The sequence below is a fragment of the Ilyonectria robusta genome, assembly GCF_021365365.1.
Source record: "Ilyonectria robusta strain PMI_751 chromosome Unknown BGZ61scaffold_38, whole genome shotgun sequence".
In the NCBI taxonomy this organism is placed as follows: domain Eukaryota; kingdom Fungi; phylum Ascomycota; class Sordariomycetes; order Hypocreales; family Nectriaceae; genus Ilyonectria; species Ilyonectria robusta.
In genome coordinates, this window is record NW_025764472.1 from 185,454 (window position 1) to 202,767 (window position 17,314).

The following is a 17,314-nucleotide window of genomic DNA, read 5'->3' on the forward strand; positions in this document are numbered from 1 at the left end:
GTCTTTCATCCTCACTCTCATCCTCATCCTCATCAATCCTACAATCTTCAATCTTCACTTTCAACACTCAAACAGAACTGTCAAGTCAAACCCAAACTACAACCAGTAACAAAAACATCATGCCTTCTCTCCCTTCGACTTACAAGGCCGTTGTCCTCGACAAAGCCAACGCCACCTGGACCCTTCGCGACGTCCCCCTCAAGCACCCGGCCAAGGGTCAAGTCCTCGTCAAGGTCCTCGCCTGCGGTGTCTGCTTCGGCGACATTGCTATCGCTGGCGGCCACATGGGCGATGTCTTCCCCCGCGTCCCCGGCCACGAGATTGTTGGCGACGTCGTCGACGTCGGCGAGGGCGTCACTCGCTTCTCGGGCGGTGAGCGCGTCGGTGGCCCCTGGCATGGTGGTCATGACGGGACTTGCAGACAGTGCCAGCGGAGTCAGTTCCAGATCTGCGACAACAAGGCTGTCAACGGTTTGAGCCAGGACGGTGGCTTTGCCGAGTACGTCCTCCTGCGTGAAGAGGCCGCTGTTCGCGTCCCTAAGGAGATTGATCCTGCGGATGCTGCCCCCCTCCTCTGTGCCGGTGTCACCGTCTTCAACGGCATCCGCAAGATGCACGTCGAGCAGGGCGCTCTCGTCGCAGTCCAGGGTCTCGGAGGTCTCGGCCACTTGGCTGTCCAGTACGCCAACAAGATGGGCTACGAAGTTGCCGTCCTCTCATCCGGCGACGACAAGGCTCAGTTCGCCAAGGAGCTGGGCGCCCACCACTACATCAACACCAAGACGTCCGACCCCGCGGCTGAACTGATGAAGCTCGGCGGTGCTGCCATCATCGTCCAGACCGCGCCCAATCCTAAGGCCGTGGGCAACCTCGTTGAGGGCCTCGCGCCGTTGGGCAAGCTCCTGAGTCTCGCGCCCGTCGGCGCCGTTGAGTTTAATACAGTCACTCTCGTCATGAAGGGCGCCAGTGTGCATGGCTGGCCCAGCGGCCATGCCATCGACAGCGAGGAGGCCATCCGATTTGCAATGCTCCATGGAGTCAAGTGCTTTGTTGAGAAGTATCCTCTCTCCGAGGTCCAGCAGGCAGTCGACAGCTTGTTGGCTGGAAAGCCCCGATTCCGGAACGTCCTGGTCATGCAGTAGGAAGCACCGCGTCTGATGAGCATCAGGGGAGTTTGGGGGTTGAGTAGGCGTCGATGAAAAGGAGGCTGTAGGATGAGAGCGAGCATTGATATAGTATAGGCCTAGAAGATTTTCAAGGACAAGATTGGATAATTAACGTGCATGATAAGCATGCCGGTCAAACAAGCTTGCCGGTCAAAAATTATCACCCTCAATCTAGAAATTAAAATAAATACACAACAAAGCATCTAATCAATTAGAACTAATCGCTAAACTCTTCTCCAGACATCGCAATAACTACCTGACATGTTCTTGCGTTATGACCAGTCTTGCCGCATGTTCCACAACGCCTTTCCTTCGGTCGCGCCGACCCTCCTTGACCACGATGTCTCGACGATTCGGCCACTAACTGCGCATCAACATCCTTCTGATCAATTACATCCCTTCCTTCATCTACAGTCATCTTCCCTCCATTCCGTAGGCGGTTTTTTTTTTGCTCTGCGCCGCTTGCTAAGAGTCTCATTTGCCTGTCGAAGGATCTGGTTCTCAGACTTCAATAATGCTATCTGATGCATTATTGCCTTCGTTCCCTTAGAAAATGACTTAAGCGCGTCAACAATAGATGCTGGAGAGCTGCCCTGGTGCCTTCTGATTCGTCTTTCAAGGTATTCGGATTGAGAAGTGGCCTCGAGGACGGTCTTTGGCGTCTTGGGCACCCAAGGGTCGGGGAGGCTGGCCTCCTCCTCGACGGGTGTTGGAGTCCGTAGCTGCACATCAAGCTTTGATATGACACTTTCCGGGTCCAAAGGAACAAGCCCGGCCCCTCGAAAACCTCCCTTGATATTACTTTCCATCATAGCGGCTTGGTGGGCGGCGTAAAAAGCCGGAAAGAAGTCAGTCTTTGAAACGTGGGTAATCGAGCATCTGATCAACTGCTCAATTTCTCGACCGTACGCGTTTTTAAGCGGCCTAAAGCACCCTATATCAAGAGGCTGAAGTAGATAAGACGAATGAGGCAGCATACAAAGTGTAATAATGTAGTTCGCTTCGCAATATTTCTCAAAGTCAACCGAGTGGTGACTTTCGTACCCATCGAGGATCAGAAGACGATAGCGACCAGTTGATCGGGCCTTTGTGTGCCGGTCAAAGTGCTTGAGCCACTCAAGACCTGTCTTATTATCTATCCAGCCATTTTGAGTCGTCGCAATAGCCCAATCGCCCGGGAGGTTGCTTTCTCGGTACCAGTTGGCGAGGTGATATTGGCCCGCAACCACAATAAACAGCTGGATCGCCCAGCCTTCCGCATTGATCGCCTGGATGACTGTAACCCACTCCCGATTTCCAGGCTGGACTGATTTCGGGTTTCCACATCTTTCTGCACCTGTAACAACTATACCGCTTGCAATCAGGCCCATCATAAAGCCAGTCTCATCAAAGTTGTAGATATTAGCGAGGGTGATACTATATTTTGCGATTGTATTCTCTACGAGCCTGAACCAATTGCAAATAATAGTTGGATCTTTATATTTAGCTCTCTAGTAGTTGTATTTACGAAAAAAACGCGTCTTGAGCGCTGGTTGTCGCCTGACGAAGTTTAAAGCCCAGCGCTTGCCGACAGGCGACGCATTGCAGTCGGCGAGCAGTCAGTTGGCCATTTCTTCAACACCACGCAGTTGCAGGGGAAATCCTCACAAATCTAGGTCGAGAATGAACTGAACAATAATCTATTCCTCTAGATCGGATAATTTATGTAATTTGGGGATCTAATTGCAACGAGTAGTGATGCTATTCTCTCGGTCAAAGAGAGTACTATACTTGACTTGATAGATCTTTGCGGCGCGTCGGAGACTTAATTTTGGGTCATTTCGATAGGCTTGAAGCGCAAGAAGGATATTTGCCTCATTATTTGATTCTGGCATCTTGAATGGTTGAGAATTGATTGATTAAGTAGAAAGATGAAAGGTTAAGGGATTTTTAACCGGCAAGCTTGTTTGACCGGCATGCTTATCATACACATTATCTAAATTACGCTACTACTAGTATTGTGCAGATGGATATGACAATAACCATAATCGGGCCTCATTTACTGTCCTCTCGCATAACTGTTCCAGCCTAGCCTCGCCATCAAACATTTCCTGTGGTATTTTATTCCCGACTATATCCTGCACCCGTGCCTTTAACAGCAACATAATACCGTCAAGCGATTTGCACCGCGATAGCTGCACATACAGGCTGTACGGATCGCACTTTCCCGGCTCGAGTTGTCCAGTTGTGGTATTCAGCTTTGTTCCGGTTCCTCGCAGCTCCAGCGCAATCTCGAGGAGGGTTTCGCCTTGGATTTTGTAATCGGTGCATGCGAACGCTGCAGTGCAAGGAAGTCCTCGCCGGCTCACTTCGTGCCTCTGCCAAGGCCTCTTCTTGGCCCTCTTCTTCTTCTCGATGGGTATTTGGGCACTTATTGGAGTAAGCAGGACCGTGCCTAGTGGCATGTCATCAAACTTGAACTTCTTAGTTGACTTGGATAATAGGATAATGCCGGCTGGTGGTCTAAAGTGGAGGATAATGTTCGGGGCGAGTTGATACCCTGGGAATCTCTTGGCGTCTGGTATAACTTCCAGTGCTTTATACTTAGCCCCATTTACAAGCTTGAGGCCTGGGTTTATATTCTTGGTCACTACCACCGGCATGCCAGGCACGAACATGAACGTGGCCGGCACACAAATCTTGCTGTCATCCCCGACGCTGGCCATAAGCGTAGCTTCTTCCTCCGTTACCGGTAATGTACTGGGTTTATCTCAACGGTGCTAGGGTAGAAATATCCGGACTGGCTTCTGGTGGTGCCTCTGGAAGGCCAAGACTGCATCTATGTTCAGGCACCATCTGGTGCTGTTGAGGGGTGTGACTGCTGTGATGCCCTTGCCCCATGGTATGGCTCGGCCTTCCTGAAAGCACCGGCTATTAAGAAGCTCCATGTCGGACTCGTCTTGCTGCCCCTGCCGGATCCGAGTCAGCAGTCGCTGCAGCTCCGGGTCCCCCGCTGCGCGCACCTGTTCGGTGAGCATAACGACGGTGGTAAATCGAGCCCAGAGTGCGTGCGCCCTCATTTCGTCCGCAATCCTGAGGGCGGACCACGGCGTCAATAGCGACTTGTTTTGCACTGGGCAGAACTGGTGGAAATCTCCTGATAGTAGCACCACTGGGATGCCGCCAAAATCTTGATTCGATCCTCAGGAGGCGCAAAGTCGCTTGTTGATGTCGGAGAGCGTCTGGAGGCCCAGCATGCTCACCTCGTCAATGATGAGCAGCCACTTTTCTCTCCATCTTCTTCGACCATTACCGTCCACGTAGGTTACCGTGCTGCCATCGTCGACATTGCTGCCAGATGCGTTCGGTTGCATCCCACAGGCGGAGTGAATAGTCACGCCGTTGATCCGCGCTGCTGCGGCCCCCGATGTCGCCGTCATAAGCAGCCTGTGCGATATGTCTTTGCTAGCGAACAATTCCGCTAACACCTCGATGACCCTGGACTTCCCGGTGCCGCCCTCCCCACCTAGGAACTCGCATAGTTGTACGTTATTATTATTCTCGATATTACTGCTCTCAAAATTATCGCTGTTATCTTCATCCGGGATGGTATCGAAATAGCAACACACTAAAAGAAAGGCAATTTCCTGCCGCTCGTTTAAGGTAAACCTCCTTGCAATCTCCCGACCGGCTTGGAGGAATGTTATCGACGGTCCAAAGGCAACCCTGGCACTGGCTCTCTGAGTGTTCCGGGTGTCTGTTTCTGATATTTCTATCATATCTTCTCCCGCACCCGCGAAGGTATGGTCCAGTGATGCTTCTGCGCCGGCAGCTGTGTTCTACGTAATCTGAACTCCATCAGAGCCTCGGATTCTTTTCACAATTTCCTTGTCAGCTTAATCCTGCTTGCTCTTAATCCCTCTAAGCTGATGTTGCGTTGGGAGCTCGCTCTTGGCTACTATAGTTAGCTGGTATTGCGCTGGGTTCTCTGCAGAAGCGACAGTCTCGACATCATCTGCAAAGTCGGGGATATCTACTTGGGCTTCGCAGAGCTGATCTAGCATCTGCAAAAGATACTCCAAATTAGCAGTCATCTAGTTAGGGGCTGTAGCATCTTGTACTATCTCAATTAATCGGCCAAGCTGGCCAACCTAGTCTGGGCAATATGCTTTTACTAGGCCTATAGAATCTTAGAGATTATACCCCATAGCGTTGATATTATCTAAAATGGCGTTGTCCTCTGTAGCTGCCTACTGCTTTGCATCTTGCTGCGTATCTTCCGCTAATTACTTTAAGAGCTGGATGTTGCCTGCAATAATCTGGAGTCTTTTGGGGATTTGCTGTCTCTAGTATTCCCAGATTTTATTAATATCGCTTGATGCTGCTATAGTAAACTTCTCCCATGGCATAAAGAGTACAAGGTGCTATACTGTAGCTCTGGTGCTAATATTAGTGTATGCTCCTCGTTTATCCATCCCATCTACTCTATAACTTATACTTACCTGTGGTATCTATCTGTATTTAAATTAATATTAAAGTTTATATTGAGAAAGCTGTTAATATACGGCACTGTATACTTCCCCGGGGATCTTAGAACTTGCACCCAGTCCCTTTCTGGCTTCCAGTTCCTTTTAAATTCTATCTTCACCAACTCCTTAGGAGATAAATCTATCCTCTATAATATAATAAGCAATATATAGTCATAGAAGCATAATATCTACAGCACCTCTCCATAGTAGTAATAGGCTTTAATATATAGTAGCTTCTTATTATTGCTTTTTATTAAGACCCTCTTAGTACTAGCTTTTACATTATTGCCATTACTATTATTACTTATATTCTCAATAGGTTAATTATTGTCGTTGCCTAAAGTGCTACTATATTACTAGAGATACAACTAGCATTAGAGTATTACCTAGTATATTATTATTATATTTATATATAACTATTATTTAGTACTTAAGAACTTACTTAAGTAATCTAAGAAGTATACAATTACCTCTATCTACAATAATAGCTACTTAGTAAATATTCTATTTGTAATTCTTATTAGATACTAGCAGTTTATATTTACCTTGGCTTTGTAATTTATAGTTATTATACCTAGCCTAACAGTACTAGTTATGCTAATACTTAGAAAGAGCTCTGCTATTATAGCTACTCTCTTCTAGATTGTGTCACGGCCCAGGTTGGACCAGGCGGTCACAACCGGCAGAACCATGACGTGCCCACTTTTTCACGTTACTTGTAGTACACGATCAGGGACCCACCACGGCCGATCACCAGTGATCCCGACGGATCACCAGTGATCGCGACCACCGTACTCCTGATCGCCTCACCAGACAATACTATATAGACGAAGACCTTAAGTCCCTAACCAGAGCCTTAAGCTCCTTAGCTATCAACACACTTGGTTACATTGAATCTACTATTCTACCATTACCAGACCGTGACCTACATTGCTCACTACGACGTCCTGATCCACTCGATCATACACCACACGCCTCGGACCTACCCTATACCCTTAGGTTAGACCCGACCGTCACAGTAAACCAAATTGCCAATATACCATATCTAATAATAAGCACTTTAATCTTTCTGCACATAGCTAGCTGCGACTCCTGCAATATAGCCTATTTATAGCTAAAGTATGAGATATATCGCAGGAGGTTTTTAATATCTTTATCTCGGGTGCTCCCGCCAGCCTCTAACTCCTTTTACACTTCCTATAGCCTCTCTAGTATTAACGACTGAATAATTCTCTTAACTTTAGGAAAATCATTCTGTTATATACTTACTATACTTACTCCTCTATTCCTAGACCGAACCTTTATATTAAATACTAGGAATGAAAACGCTAGATAATTAGCAAAGCGACTACTATACTATTACAGCACTTTCTTCATCCATACATAAAGTCCGAGATTACATGTTAGCGAAGTTACATCCTCTCCACCCTCTCCACCCTCTACACCCTCTTTAATACTGTTTCTATTACAGATATACCATATAAGCTGGATACTGTGCTTCCACAGGTCCGATTCCATCTCTTTCTTATACCGTAGCCCACCGAAACCAAATAGAAATAATATTGGAAATACTTTTGTAAGATACTAGAGATTATTTATATCTGCAAATTTATTGCCTCTTGAAATGTGAATATATAGCTGAAGGTGCGAATCCTATGCGCTTCTAGTTAGCTGGTTAGGCAGCTGTGTTTATGTATTTATCTGTCTACCTCTAATTATATTAATAGCAAATTGCAGTTTATCGGCATCGGTTGCTCGCGGTGCTGTATCCAGTGGAAATATACTAGATGCAAGAATCTTATTAAGAAAGCTTTCCATACCCTCATACTCAAGCTCCTTCCGACTGCACTCATCATAAAGCTACTAATCCTCATTGTAACTTACATCATTCTTATTATACACTCTACCTAGCCTGTTTACAATCTATTCGAGTAACTAGGGCTTAGTATCATCTATTCCACATTCTGCCGGGGGCATAATATATGCTGTTCGCGTTTCTTCCTATGCCGATGGTTTATCTCTCTTTATCCTATTATAGATCCCGCTTGGAACCCTGTACGCCGGCTCTCCCCAACTATCTAACTTGGCTTTGTCGATTTGGATATGCCAATAGTAGGGGTTAAATTCTTTTAGCTAAAGTAATATCCATTTTACAGCTCCTCGCCGGATTAAAAGCAACTTGGATAGATCGCTGGGGGCTGGCCTCTGCAGCCTATACTAGAATATATAGATATCCTCCAAAGATTATAAAAGCAGATATAGTAATACTATGGTAACTAAGTCTTAAATATTATTTGGAAACACAATTATATAACTCTTTATATAGTATGTATATACCGTACTCTATTTGGTGCTTTTTGTGACTTTAATTCTTATAACAAAACCAAAATAGGTATTAAGTGCAATTAGCTTCTCCTTAACCAATATCAAGTCTCTGAGAGCATCCGGGTATATATACTCGCAACCAAGTACTTAATGCAAGTTCCCGCCCCGCGCTATATTATATTCGCGGATCTTTATTATACAGTTTTTGCAGCTTGATATAGCCTTGCCAATAAGAAAGCAATCGGAATATGAATACATGTAGCAACTATTTATTGCTGCGCTATTTGTCCACTCTTCCTAGCTAAGCTCTTGTATCTCCATAATGCTAATCTTCTAATAGCATATTATATATATGTATATAGGTAGGGTATCTATGTTGTAAAATACTTAATAAAAGTCCATAACTGTAGATATATTCCTCTTATAGGGGACCGGCTTATACTAATTCTTTGTGTAGGATATTCTCTTCTTCTCTATAAATTCGTCTTTTAGATGCTTAATAGCCCTCTTTAATACCTTGGTTTGCTCTTCAAGGTTGCTATTCTCAACTCGTATTCGATTTTTATTTTGTTTTGTTCTTGTCCGTGTTGATCAGCCTTGCATTTTATGCCAAGTTCTTGTTAGCCATCTTGAAACCTCAGTCTTGCCATATATCCACATCAATCCACTTTATCCTCTAGGTGAGATCTGCCTGTATTATTCGTCTCTACTACCTCTGTAGGCATTGGAAATATTTCTGAGTGTGATTCTTATTGATTGTTTTGTCCATGTTTGTGTTGATTAGCTCCACGCCTTGAATTGCTATGTTAATCCACATCTAAAATGCTTAGAATGCTCATACATTACTGCATGCCCAGTGCATTATGCGGGTGATATTGGGCCCCAATAGCAACCAGTGGTCTTTGCTATTGGATTTGTCTCCTTTACCTCCAGTTTCTTTCCCGGGCATCTTTCCATCTTAATACACGAGAAGTTCGCGGTTTGCCTCTTAATCTTGGAGGCGCTTGTATTGGTGTCGTACTCCTTGGTGGCGGTCGACTCATCTAACTTTCAGGGCTCTGTACTTGAGTATTGATGGTGTCGGCTTGGTATGCACTTGGCTGATATTCCTGCACCCGATTTCCTTCTCCAACTCTCCGCCTTGGTACACGAGAACCTCGCGGTCTGCCTCTTTTTCTTGGAGGCGCTTATATCGGCATCGTGCTCCTTGGTGGTAGCCGTCTCATCTAGTTTCCTGCCGCCTGTGTTTGTGCATTTACATTGTCGATTTGATTTACACTTGATTGGTATTGTTGGCGATTACCGGGTTCACTTGATTGGCCAGTTGATTGTAATCCCTCTAGTGCCGGGTCTATAGGTACGGTTTCTGGAATATCACCAGGTATACTCGGTTGCACAGTAGAGTGTAACCTCCTTAATCCCAGGCCCACAGGCTGGACATCCGGAACACAATCGGATATGCTTGGTTGGACAGTAGAATGTAATTCTCTTGGTGTTGCATTTGTATTTGAGTTTGCCGCACCAAATATATCATTATACATCTTTAGCCCGAGACTGCTAAGTATGCTGCTAAATGACGAATCCATTACAAGATAGTGTATATACAAATATTCTTAGGGTGTGTAATTATGTATATTAAGCTAAATAGTATTATAAATATAAATGATAAAGGTTAATGCTATTTACAATGCTATTTTGTAATCGGTACATTCTGGGGCAGATTTCAATTCTCCCACACTAACCAGTCCTACTCTACTCTTAATCCGATTTTATTCCGATACTCCCACATTATCTTTATCTCTATTATATCTATTAAATTATATGATAAAATCCTCTATTGTTATTGTCTTAACCCATCTACTAATAAACAATAAGTCTATCCTACTATAGTCTTCTTTAGTCTTCCAATTTCATCCCAATATTAGACTTAATTATTCATCTTATTATCTACTCGGAGTATTATCATACCGGTATACTAATAAAGCATTATATTCCTCCACTCTCTTACTTTTATAATAATTAACTTCGGGCTTAATTATTCATCCTATTATCTAGTTGGAGTATCACACCGGTATACCAGTAGAGCATCATACTCCTACACCCTCTAATTCTTCTAACATTAATAATATTAGGCTTGATTATTCATCCCATTATCTAGTCGGAATACTATTACACTAGTATACCAATACGGCATCATACTCCTCCACCCTCTTATTTATATAGCTGCTACAGTATTAATATACTAATAGATCAAAATATCCCTTTACCCTCTTTCGTTGTAATAGTAACATTAATAGACACTTATATAATTAACATAATACATACCACGTTATTTCATCTACCTATTATATAGTGCTCAGCTCTCATTTTTTTTTTTTTTTTTATATGTTAATATCTTGGTCAATTCTTTATAATCGTGGAAGAAGCAATTCTATTTAACAGCTACATTAATTAATCAATTCCGCTGTGCAAGTATCTACTTGGCAGGGATCAAGGCTTTTAACTTAAGTTACTTAATAACGATCGGCGATATATGCTTACATTTTAGCCAATCCTTTATACTCATGGAAAAAGCAAATCTGTTCACCATCTATGTTAATTAGTCAATTTAATTATATAAGTATCCACATCGGCAGGGATAGTAGTTCTTAGCTGAAAATGTTGGATGGAGATTGGCGATGCTACATTCTCTCTATGCAACGAAATACAGTATCTTTACCAAGTGGTATCAATCTTCGCATTGTATATACTATATAATTTTAATTGATTATAAATATCAGATGTGTTTCTTCTTTGTTCTATACATTTATATACCAATCTTGCAGGCTTATCTTACTATTACTCTCTCTCTCTTACAGAATTGTAATCTTAACTGTTATCCCATTTTTTATCAAAACATTTGCTAGTTCAATACCTATATCATATCTTTATCAACTTCTACCTCAAATTCTACCTCAACTTCCACTCTTAGCAGCCATCCCCCTCCGCGCATGCCTCATGACTCTCAGAAAAACCTTGGTAGTAATATGACCATGTTCTTTTTTAGTCAGTTAGATACCCCAACGCGGTTTCCTACATTAGATGAACAACTTATAAAAAGCCTCAATATTAAAGCTCTTGGTAGGGTTTTTCTTCCACCCCCTTCCTATATGACACTGCCTGAATATTCTATGCTGCATCCTAAAGAGTACCAATCCCCTAATCCACTGCCAATCTACTTTAGTCTCAACCTCTCTGTCTATAACCAGCAGATTGTTGAATTGGAGTGGGAGAATCAGTGGTTCCATTTCACTGGCAAAGTACACCCCTACGCACTGGAGTGGGTGCTACGGGAGCCTGATGTTTTTAGCGATGAAGATGGTGACGGCGAAGTGTACAAGGTTCCAGTTGTTCTTATACGCGACTTTGGATACCAAGCGTAAGCAGACTTATCATTTCCCCTTAGCTTCAATTCGACTATTGCGCTTGCCACTAATGTAACCATCAGCATTGACCCACGAACTCTTTGCAATAGTGAGGGCTTTCCACTTATCCAACCGGTTATTTCTTTGACGGGGGCAGGTTCTCAGGACAGGCCAAACCCACTTGATCAAGGACTCTGTTCCGCTATTGGATGATGCGCAGCTGAGATGCTGTGCATTTATCCAGTGCTGTACCTACATCACGCCGGGTCAACCATCAAAGAGCCCTTTCAAAGGCTTCCACCCCTTTCAAGTTTTTATTCTCTTTTCTATTCGCACTTTGCCATTCTCTCTCCTCTGCAAGAAGATGGCAGATAGGAAAGACACACAGTTTGTTCTAGGTGTTCCCTTCAACTGCGTCGGCAAGATAGTTGGCCTGCTCGACCATAGTCTTATGGTGGCTGCCCCTCCAGTTGATGAGAAGGACTATGTTTTCATTGTCGTTCCCGACTCTTGGACGTTTCCGGACAAGAGCACGCCACCTGTACCTGCTTCTAACGCAATCTCCCCCTCTAAAACCGAACCTGGCCCATCCCAAGCCGGCAGCTTCGCAGCAATGAGGTCTATGTTCAAGACTCCCTCAAAGAAATCTTCACAGGCGCAACAGTCACAGTCACAATCATCACAATCGTCGCAGGGAGGTCCATCCCAACAGCCCGTTACTCCATCTCAGAACAAAAGGCCCGCAATCTCCGCATCTCAATCATCTCAGTCAAGCTCGAACAACCCCGCCCCCAAGAGACTCAGAGGGTCTAGTGTGACTGCCGCAACATCTCCAGTCATTGTAGGATCACCGGTCTCCCCTTTAACATCCGTAGACTCTGATGAAAACGACAACCATGAAGAAGGTAAAGCAAAGGAAGAGGAGAACTCTCGATCAACTGACCTATCTGCCACACTCCGATCCTCCGTTCGTCCTAATATGAGGTCATCAACTGCCGAACCAGGTGGCAGGAACAAGAGGCATCCGACAAAGAGACTTTAAGTAGCCTAGTATAGTGATAGTGTGTGGTATTTTGGGCTGTTGTATTGGGTTTGGAAAACTTACAGATCGATATATGGGGGAAATAGGTGTGCGATTTCAACACCAGTGCGAGTGATAAAAGTCCAATGATCTCAACACCAGGACATCTTGACATAGCAGCTTCTTATACTCAAATTGACAATTTTCCCTCTCTGGTATTGCAACTGATTGATCTCTGCTAGTCTCAGTCCCCTGATCCCTGTCTCAATTATTGACCCTCACCCTATTGGCTAGGCCTCTTAGTTCCGCATTAAACTCTTCAAATCGTGCCACTCAAAATGGTGCCTGCTCCGCAACGCCTGCTGCATAGGTCTTATTGGCTACGCAAAACAAAGGTAACACACACACACGCGCCCTATTGGCCAAGTCTCTTCATCCACCCACCCAGAGCCGACCACTTAAAACCGCGCCCTCTTCTCAACACGTGCAGCAACCCACTAGTAAAACAAGCTCTAGTTGCAAGCTTCGTACCGAAAGGCTACTCAGCGCAAGGGAGCCGCCAACTTGCCCACCACGCCCAGCTTCCAACTTCCAACTTCCCCCGGCGGACGTGCGCCTTCCCCTGTAATGAGGGTGCCTTCCGTTAGGAAGGTCTTTCTTATTCGCGCCCGACCTTTGACACCCTGAGTCCCCGGCTGTCCTTGGCCTCTGATTGGTTGCAAAGTTAGCTACCTTCTGATTGGCTAATAAAATGGCTTCTGATTGGGTCCGCTCTCCGTTTTTTACTGTGAACGAAACGGAGATTGCCTCCTAACCTTGCTTCCCATGCCTGACCTCAAACCGCTCAACCGTCTGTCTTGCTAGCTCTTTTAATCGATCGACCCCTTCTATGAGCTCCGGATACATCCGCGCCTGTTCGAAGTGCTCCCTTGGGATTGGCTGTACAAGCCGTATGTCCCGCAACCGCTTGCACCGTGACAATTGCACGTACAAGCTAAGCACGTCGCACTTCTCCATGCTCGGGTATCCCTTCGTCCCTTTTCTCCCATAGAGCCCGAGCAGGACCTTCTCTAGGGTCTTGCTCTGCGCCTTATAGTCAGTGAGCGCAAAGCCCGGCATGCATGGCAGCCCCGTACGCGTCAGCCCCATCTTAAACTCCCGCTTGGCTGCAAGTCGCGGACAGACGTATTTGCCGTGCTTTTCTTTGTCAAGCTGCACAGTCTCTGTCCCTAGCATGAGGGTACCCGAAGGTATGTGCGGGAACGCGAGCCCCTCCGTGTCCTGCGATTGGAGAAGGATGCCGCTTGGCGGCCCGAGGAAGACGGACAGCCGGTCGTGGATCACCCGTTCTTCTACCTCTCCGTCTGCGACGACGCCGGCGGCCGTGAACTCTGCTCCATTGACTACTTTCAGCCCTAGGTACTTGTTCTGGTTGACGATGACGGGCATGCCCTCGACGTACGGAAAGATGCCTGGGATGGGGAGCTGCGCGTCATCTCCGAGCAGCACTACGGTCTCCATCTCTCGACTAATCTCCCTGAACCGCGGCGGCTCGCCAGGTCCCGCGACATTGAAGACGGCGCTGTAGGTCACTTTGGTGTCGGAGTCAGCGTCCGCCTCGTCCAGGGGGCGCCTTGCATCGAATGTCGACGTCGGCCACGGCGTACACTCTGCCTTGTGGTTTGGCCAGTCCTCCTCTTGGTGCTCTTGCCCACAATACCCCGCGACGTGACAGACCCCGCATTCCCTCAGCCCCTCCCTTTTCTTGCATACTCTACACGACATAAGCTCTGCGAAGAGTCCTGGGTCCGGGCCACGAAGGCCGCCATCTGGCGAGCGGTTCCGCGACATGACTTGCAGCATGCTCTGGCGTGTCCGCGTCCGACATTTCAGGTTCCCGCAGAACAGGTCCACGATCGCCACAACGTGAGGTTTCGGAGCATCAAGGAACGGCATCGGTGGTAGGTATTCGGTGGCCGTTGCTAGTAACCCACATGCGCACGAGGCCGGACTGGCACGCCGGAGGCATGTCGCCTCGCTATGCTCCATAATGGTATTCATCGCCGCATTCCACAACAGTTTGTCCTTGGTTTTCTTCTTGTCTGAATGGTCTCCTGCCCTGACGATGCGAAGGGGGATATCGTAGGACTCATCGAACTTGATGCCTACACGATAACAGAGGAAATCGAATCGAACGGGTGTTGTTGTTATTTTGACGTTATAACTGTTTACAATCGGAGGTAGAATGTGAAAACATGTCTTGTGTTAAGATGACGTAGTGAGAAGTATTTGAGGAGACGAGGCGACGTCTCCCCCCATGATCCCTGCCCAAGGATTAGGTGATGAGAGTTAGCTTTGGTTGTGTTGCAACTTATCCCATTTTAGACTTTCGCCCGAGCCTCTACATTGGAGGCCCGTGTCAAGGATTGATTGATCATAATGATGTGCTCAGGACCGGGTAGACATATCTTGCATACAGGTAAAATTGCTGTGACCTTGTTAGTGGATCGCACGGAGGAGAGCAAGTTGTAGACGCATGGCCATTCCCTCCGAGCACATGACCCTCTCTGCCTGTAGGCGTCCTGATACAGAGCACTCCTTTTCCTATTCCTAACGGGAGGCCTTCCTAGCAAGCCGGTGTGGCGGCTGCTCCCCAGTTTGGTGCAGACAGGGATAAATAAGTTTCTCGGAATCTGATTGGTCCAAATTTTGTATTGCCGGTCGCTAAAGAAGGTTGGATTGGTTGGCGGCTCTAGAAAAAGTGGATATCCGCCCGCCACCATCTGCCACTGCTTCTTTGTTTACTTCTTTGTTTACTATCGCCAAATTTGCCTGGCGATCTGTTCGTTTGCTTGGCCAAGCAACCTTTCTTCCATTATCGATCCCGATGCACCGTATGACTGAGGATGGATTCCGATTCTAGGGGTAGTATGAGCCCTGGATCTGATTTTGGAGTCCATTGCCCGTCTTGCAACCAAATAAAACCAGCAAGTGACTTCATTAGCAGGAGGAAATCTGCCAATCAAACTACAACCTGCCTGGAATGCCGGGACCAGCGCAATTCCGAGGTAACTGACATCATTGGTATAGTCTATATGCCTCCCTAACCTGATCAAGCGTGCCAGGTCCAAAGGTGCGGTCCTGACGTTGAGGAACCTGGCCGTCCGTCCTTCCTCAGCTGAGAGATCTGCCCCGAAAAGAACCGACGGAGATGCTGGCCTATCGCCTCCTAATGAGAGATCCGGAACCCAGCCTACATCGCCACTGAAGCTACGGCAACTTCACACGGCGAGGAGGTTATTTGAAGAGCCAATTAGCCAGCCGCAGGTGGTACAGGGGACGCCAATCCCACTAACCCAACAAAGCTTGCGCAACTTCCGGACTCTTGCTCCCTCACCGACCGTACAGCCAACGACCGATCAAATCGCGTCAAATTCTGATCCATCTACTGTCCCAAGCAGCACAACTGATGCTGAGTACTCTTACTTGGCTTCTAGGTTCCATAAGGGCGGGAAAGACTCACAAGATGATGCCTCCAAGGCTAAGGCGAAGGCAAGGCAGGTGGCTATACAGCGCGACCATCGTTCACGGCGCCGTGCGGGGGAGACTATCTCCCTAACTCCCTCGATATCTCAACCGGGCGTCTCTGCAGTTCCTGATGAGCCTGGAGAAGGTATCCCTGGCCGTGATCGTCGTCGTTGTGCAGGCTAACCACTGGATTAGCCGACGGTCATGGCGCACATCCAGAACGGGACGGGATAAATATGAGTGACAAGGGGGAATTCTCTGAATCCGATATTGATGCCGAGGACTACTTCAATTTGCTTCTCTCGCCTGCTCGGCCTCGGAGGTATCTCGAGCAATTAGGGGTAGAGTGCGATTCCGAACCAGGGGACGAAGACGTGGAGTCCTGGAAGCTCCTTTCCAGCCGCGTACGGGCAAAACTAGACGATCAAGAGGTCGCAAGGTTTGTCAACGCCTTACGAGTATACGCCACTAAAGATAGGGTGAACGAATATAACCACTATAACCTCGACCGCCTCAGCCGGCCAGTCATCCAGGTCATGGCTAAGAACGTCGGCCCCGGCGCGGCTGCTGCGCCTGATGACAAGGCGGGCAACCTTGCGAAGCAGATCCCCATATGCATTGGCTCCCGTCTGATGCTGACGTCCAACCTTTGGCAGTCAGTTGGCCTCTGCAACGGCGCTCGCGGCACAGTTTACGATATCGGCTGGGCACCTGGGGCCGACCCCATCCAAGACCCTCCCTGTGTTATCATGATGGAGTTTGACAAATACAGCGGACCGGTATTCCTGACCACCGCTGATGGCAGGAAGGTTGTGCCGATTCTCCCAGTGGAGAGGGACTTCCTTATCGGAGCCACTCTCTGCGCTCGCACCCAGTTTCCCCTGATCGTATGCTACGCAATTACCGTGCACAAGTCACAAAGCATCACCGAAGACATGATAGTTACAGATCTGTCCTGCCGGGACTTTCAGACTGGTTTAAGCTACGTGGCTGTCTCTCGCGTGAAAACGCTCGAGGGTCTGATGTTGGATGCACCATTTGATCGTAATCACCTGGTCTACGGGTCTCCCCCGGATGGCATGAAGATGAAGATGAGGGATCAGGAGCTTAGGAAACGACAGGTGCTCACACGGAATCCGTACATGTCACATAATACCAAGAATGGCCATGGCAATGGATCAGTACGTAGATAATGCAGTAGTAGGAACAGCTTCCCGGCCCGCGGACACACAGCCTTCGGCTGAGGCTACCCCATGCACCCCATCGCCGCTCCAATGTGCATGGGGTGACGTAGTATTTTACCTTGTCAAGTATTTCCCACGGCGGATTATTACCAGTTGCAAGAACCCATTCTCTATTCCT

At 47.0% G+C, this 17,314-nt stretch overlaps 4 protein-coding genes across 4 annotated transcripts; 2 read left to right on the top strand and 2 right to left on the bottom strand.

Moving 5' to 3' along the window:
* Positions 1–119: 119 nt before the first annotated feature.
* On the top strand, positions 120–1,142 carry BGZ61DRAFT_369767 (chaperonin 10-like protein; the record flags this gene model as incomplete). Its single annotated transcript, XM_046241970.1, has 1 exon — positions 120–1,142. One exon carries the CDS (start codon positions 120–122, stop codon positions 1,140–1,142), a length of 1,023 nt encoding a protein of 340 aa, XP_046096025.1.
* A 5,392-nt stretch (positions 1,143–6,534) lies between these two features.
* BGZ61DRAFT_464612 (uncharacterized protein) lies at positions 6,535–7,341 on the bottom strand. Its single transcript, XM_046247497.1, has one exon. It carries the CDS (start codon positions 7,190–7,192, stop codon positions 7,034–7,036), a length of 159 nt encoding a protein of 52 aa, XP_046096026.1. The 5' UTR covers positions 7,193–7,341; the 3' UTR covers positions 6,535–7,033.
* A 3,579-nt stretch (positions 7,342–10,920) lies between these two features.
* BGZ61DRAFT_298786 (uncharacterized protein) lies at positions 10,921–11,995 on the top strand (the record flags this gene model as incomplete). Its single annotated transcript, XM_046238665.1, has 2 exons — positions 10,921–11,379; positions 11,648–11,995. Coding segments are annotated over 2 exons (807 nt in total), but the record flags the coding sequence as incomplete, so codon positions are not given.
* Positions 11,996–12,470: 475 nt separating this feature from the next.
* Positions 12,471–13,045, bottom strand: BGZ61DRAFT_464614 (uncharacterized protein; the record flags this gene model as incomplete). The annotated part of the gene is made up of 2 exons (XM_046247498.1): positions 12,471–12,934; positions 12,967–13,045. Coding segments are annotated over 2 exons (174 nt in total), but the record flags the coding sequence as incomplete, so codon positions are not given.
* Between the last annotated feature and the right edge of the window lie 4,269 nt (positions 13,046–17,314).

Bases quoted from the DNA above. Each gene is read 5' to 3' on its own strand.
- BGZ61DRAFT_464612 (XM_046247497.1), bottom strand. From the start codon at position 7,192: ATGGAATCGGACCTGTGGAAGCACAGTATCCAGCTTATATGGTATATC.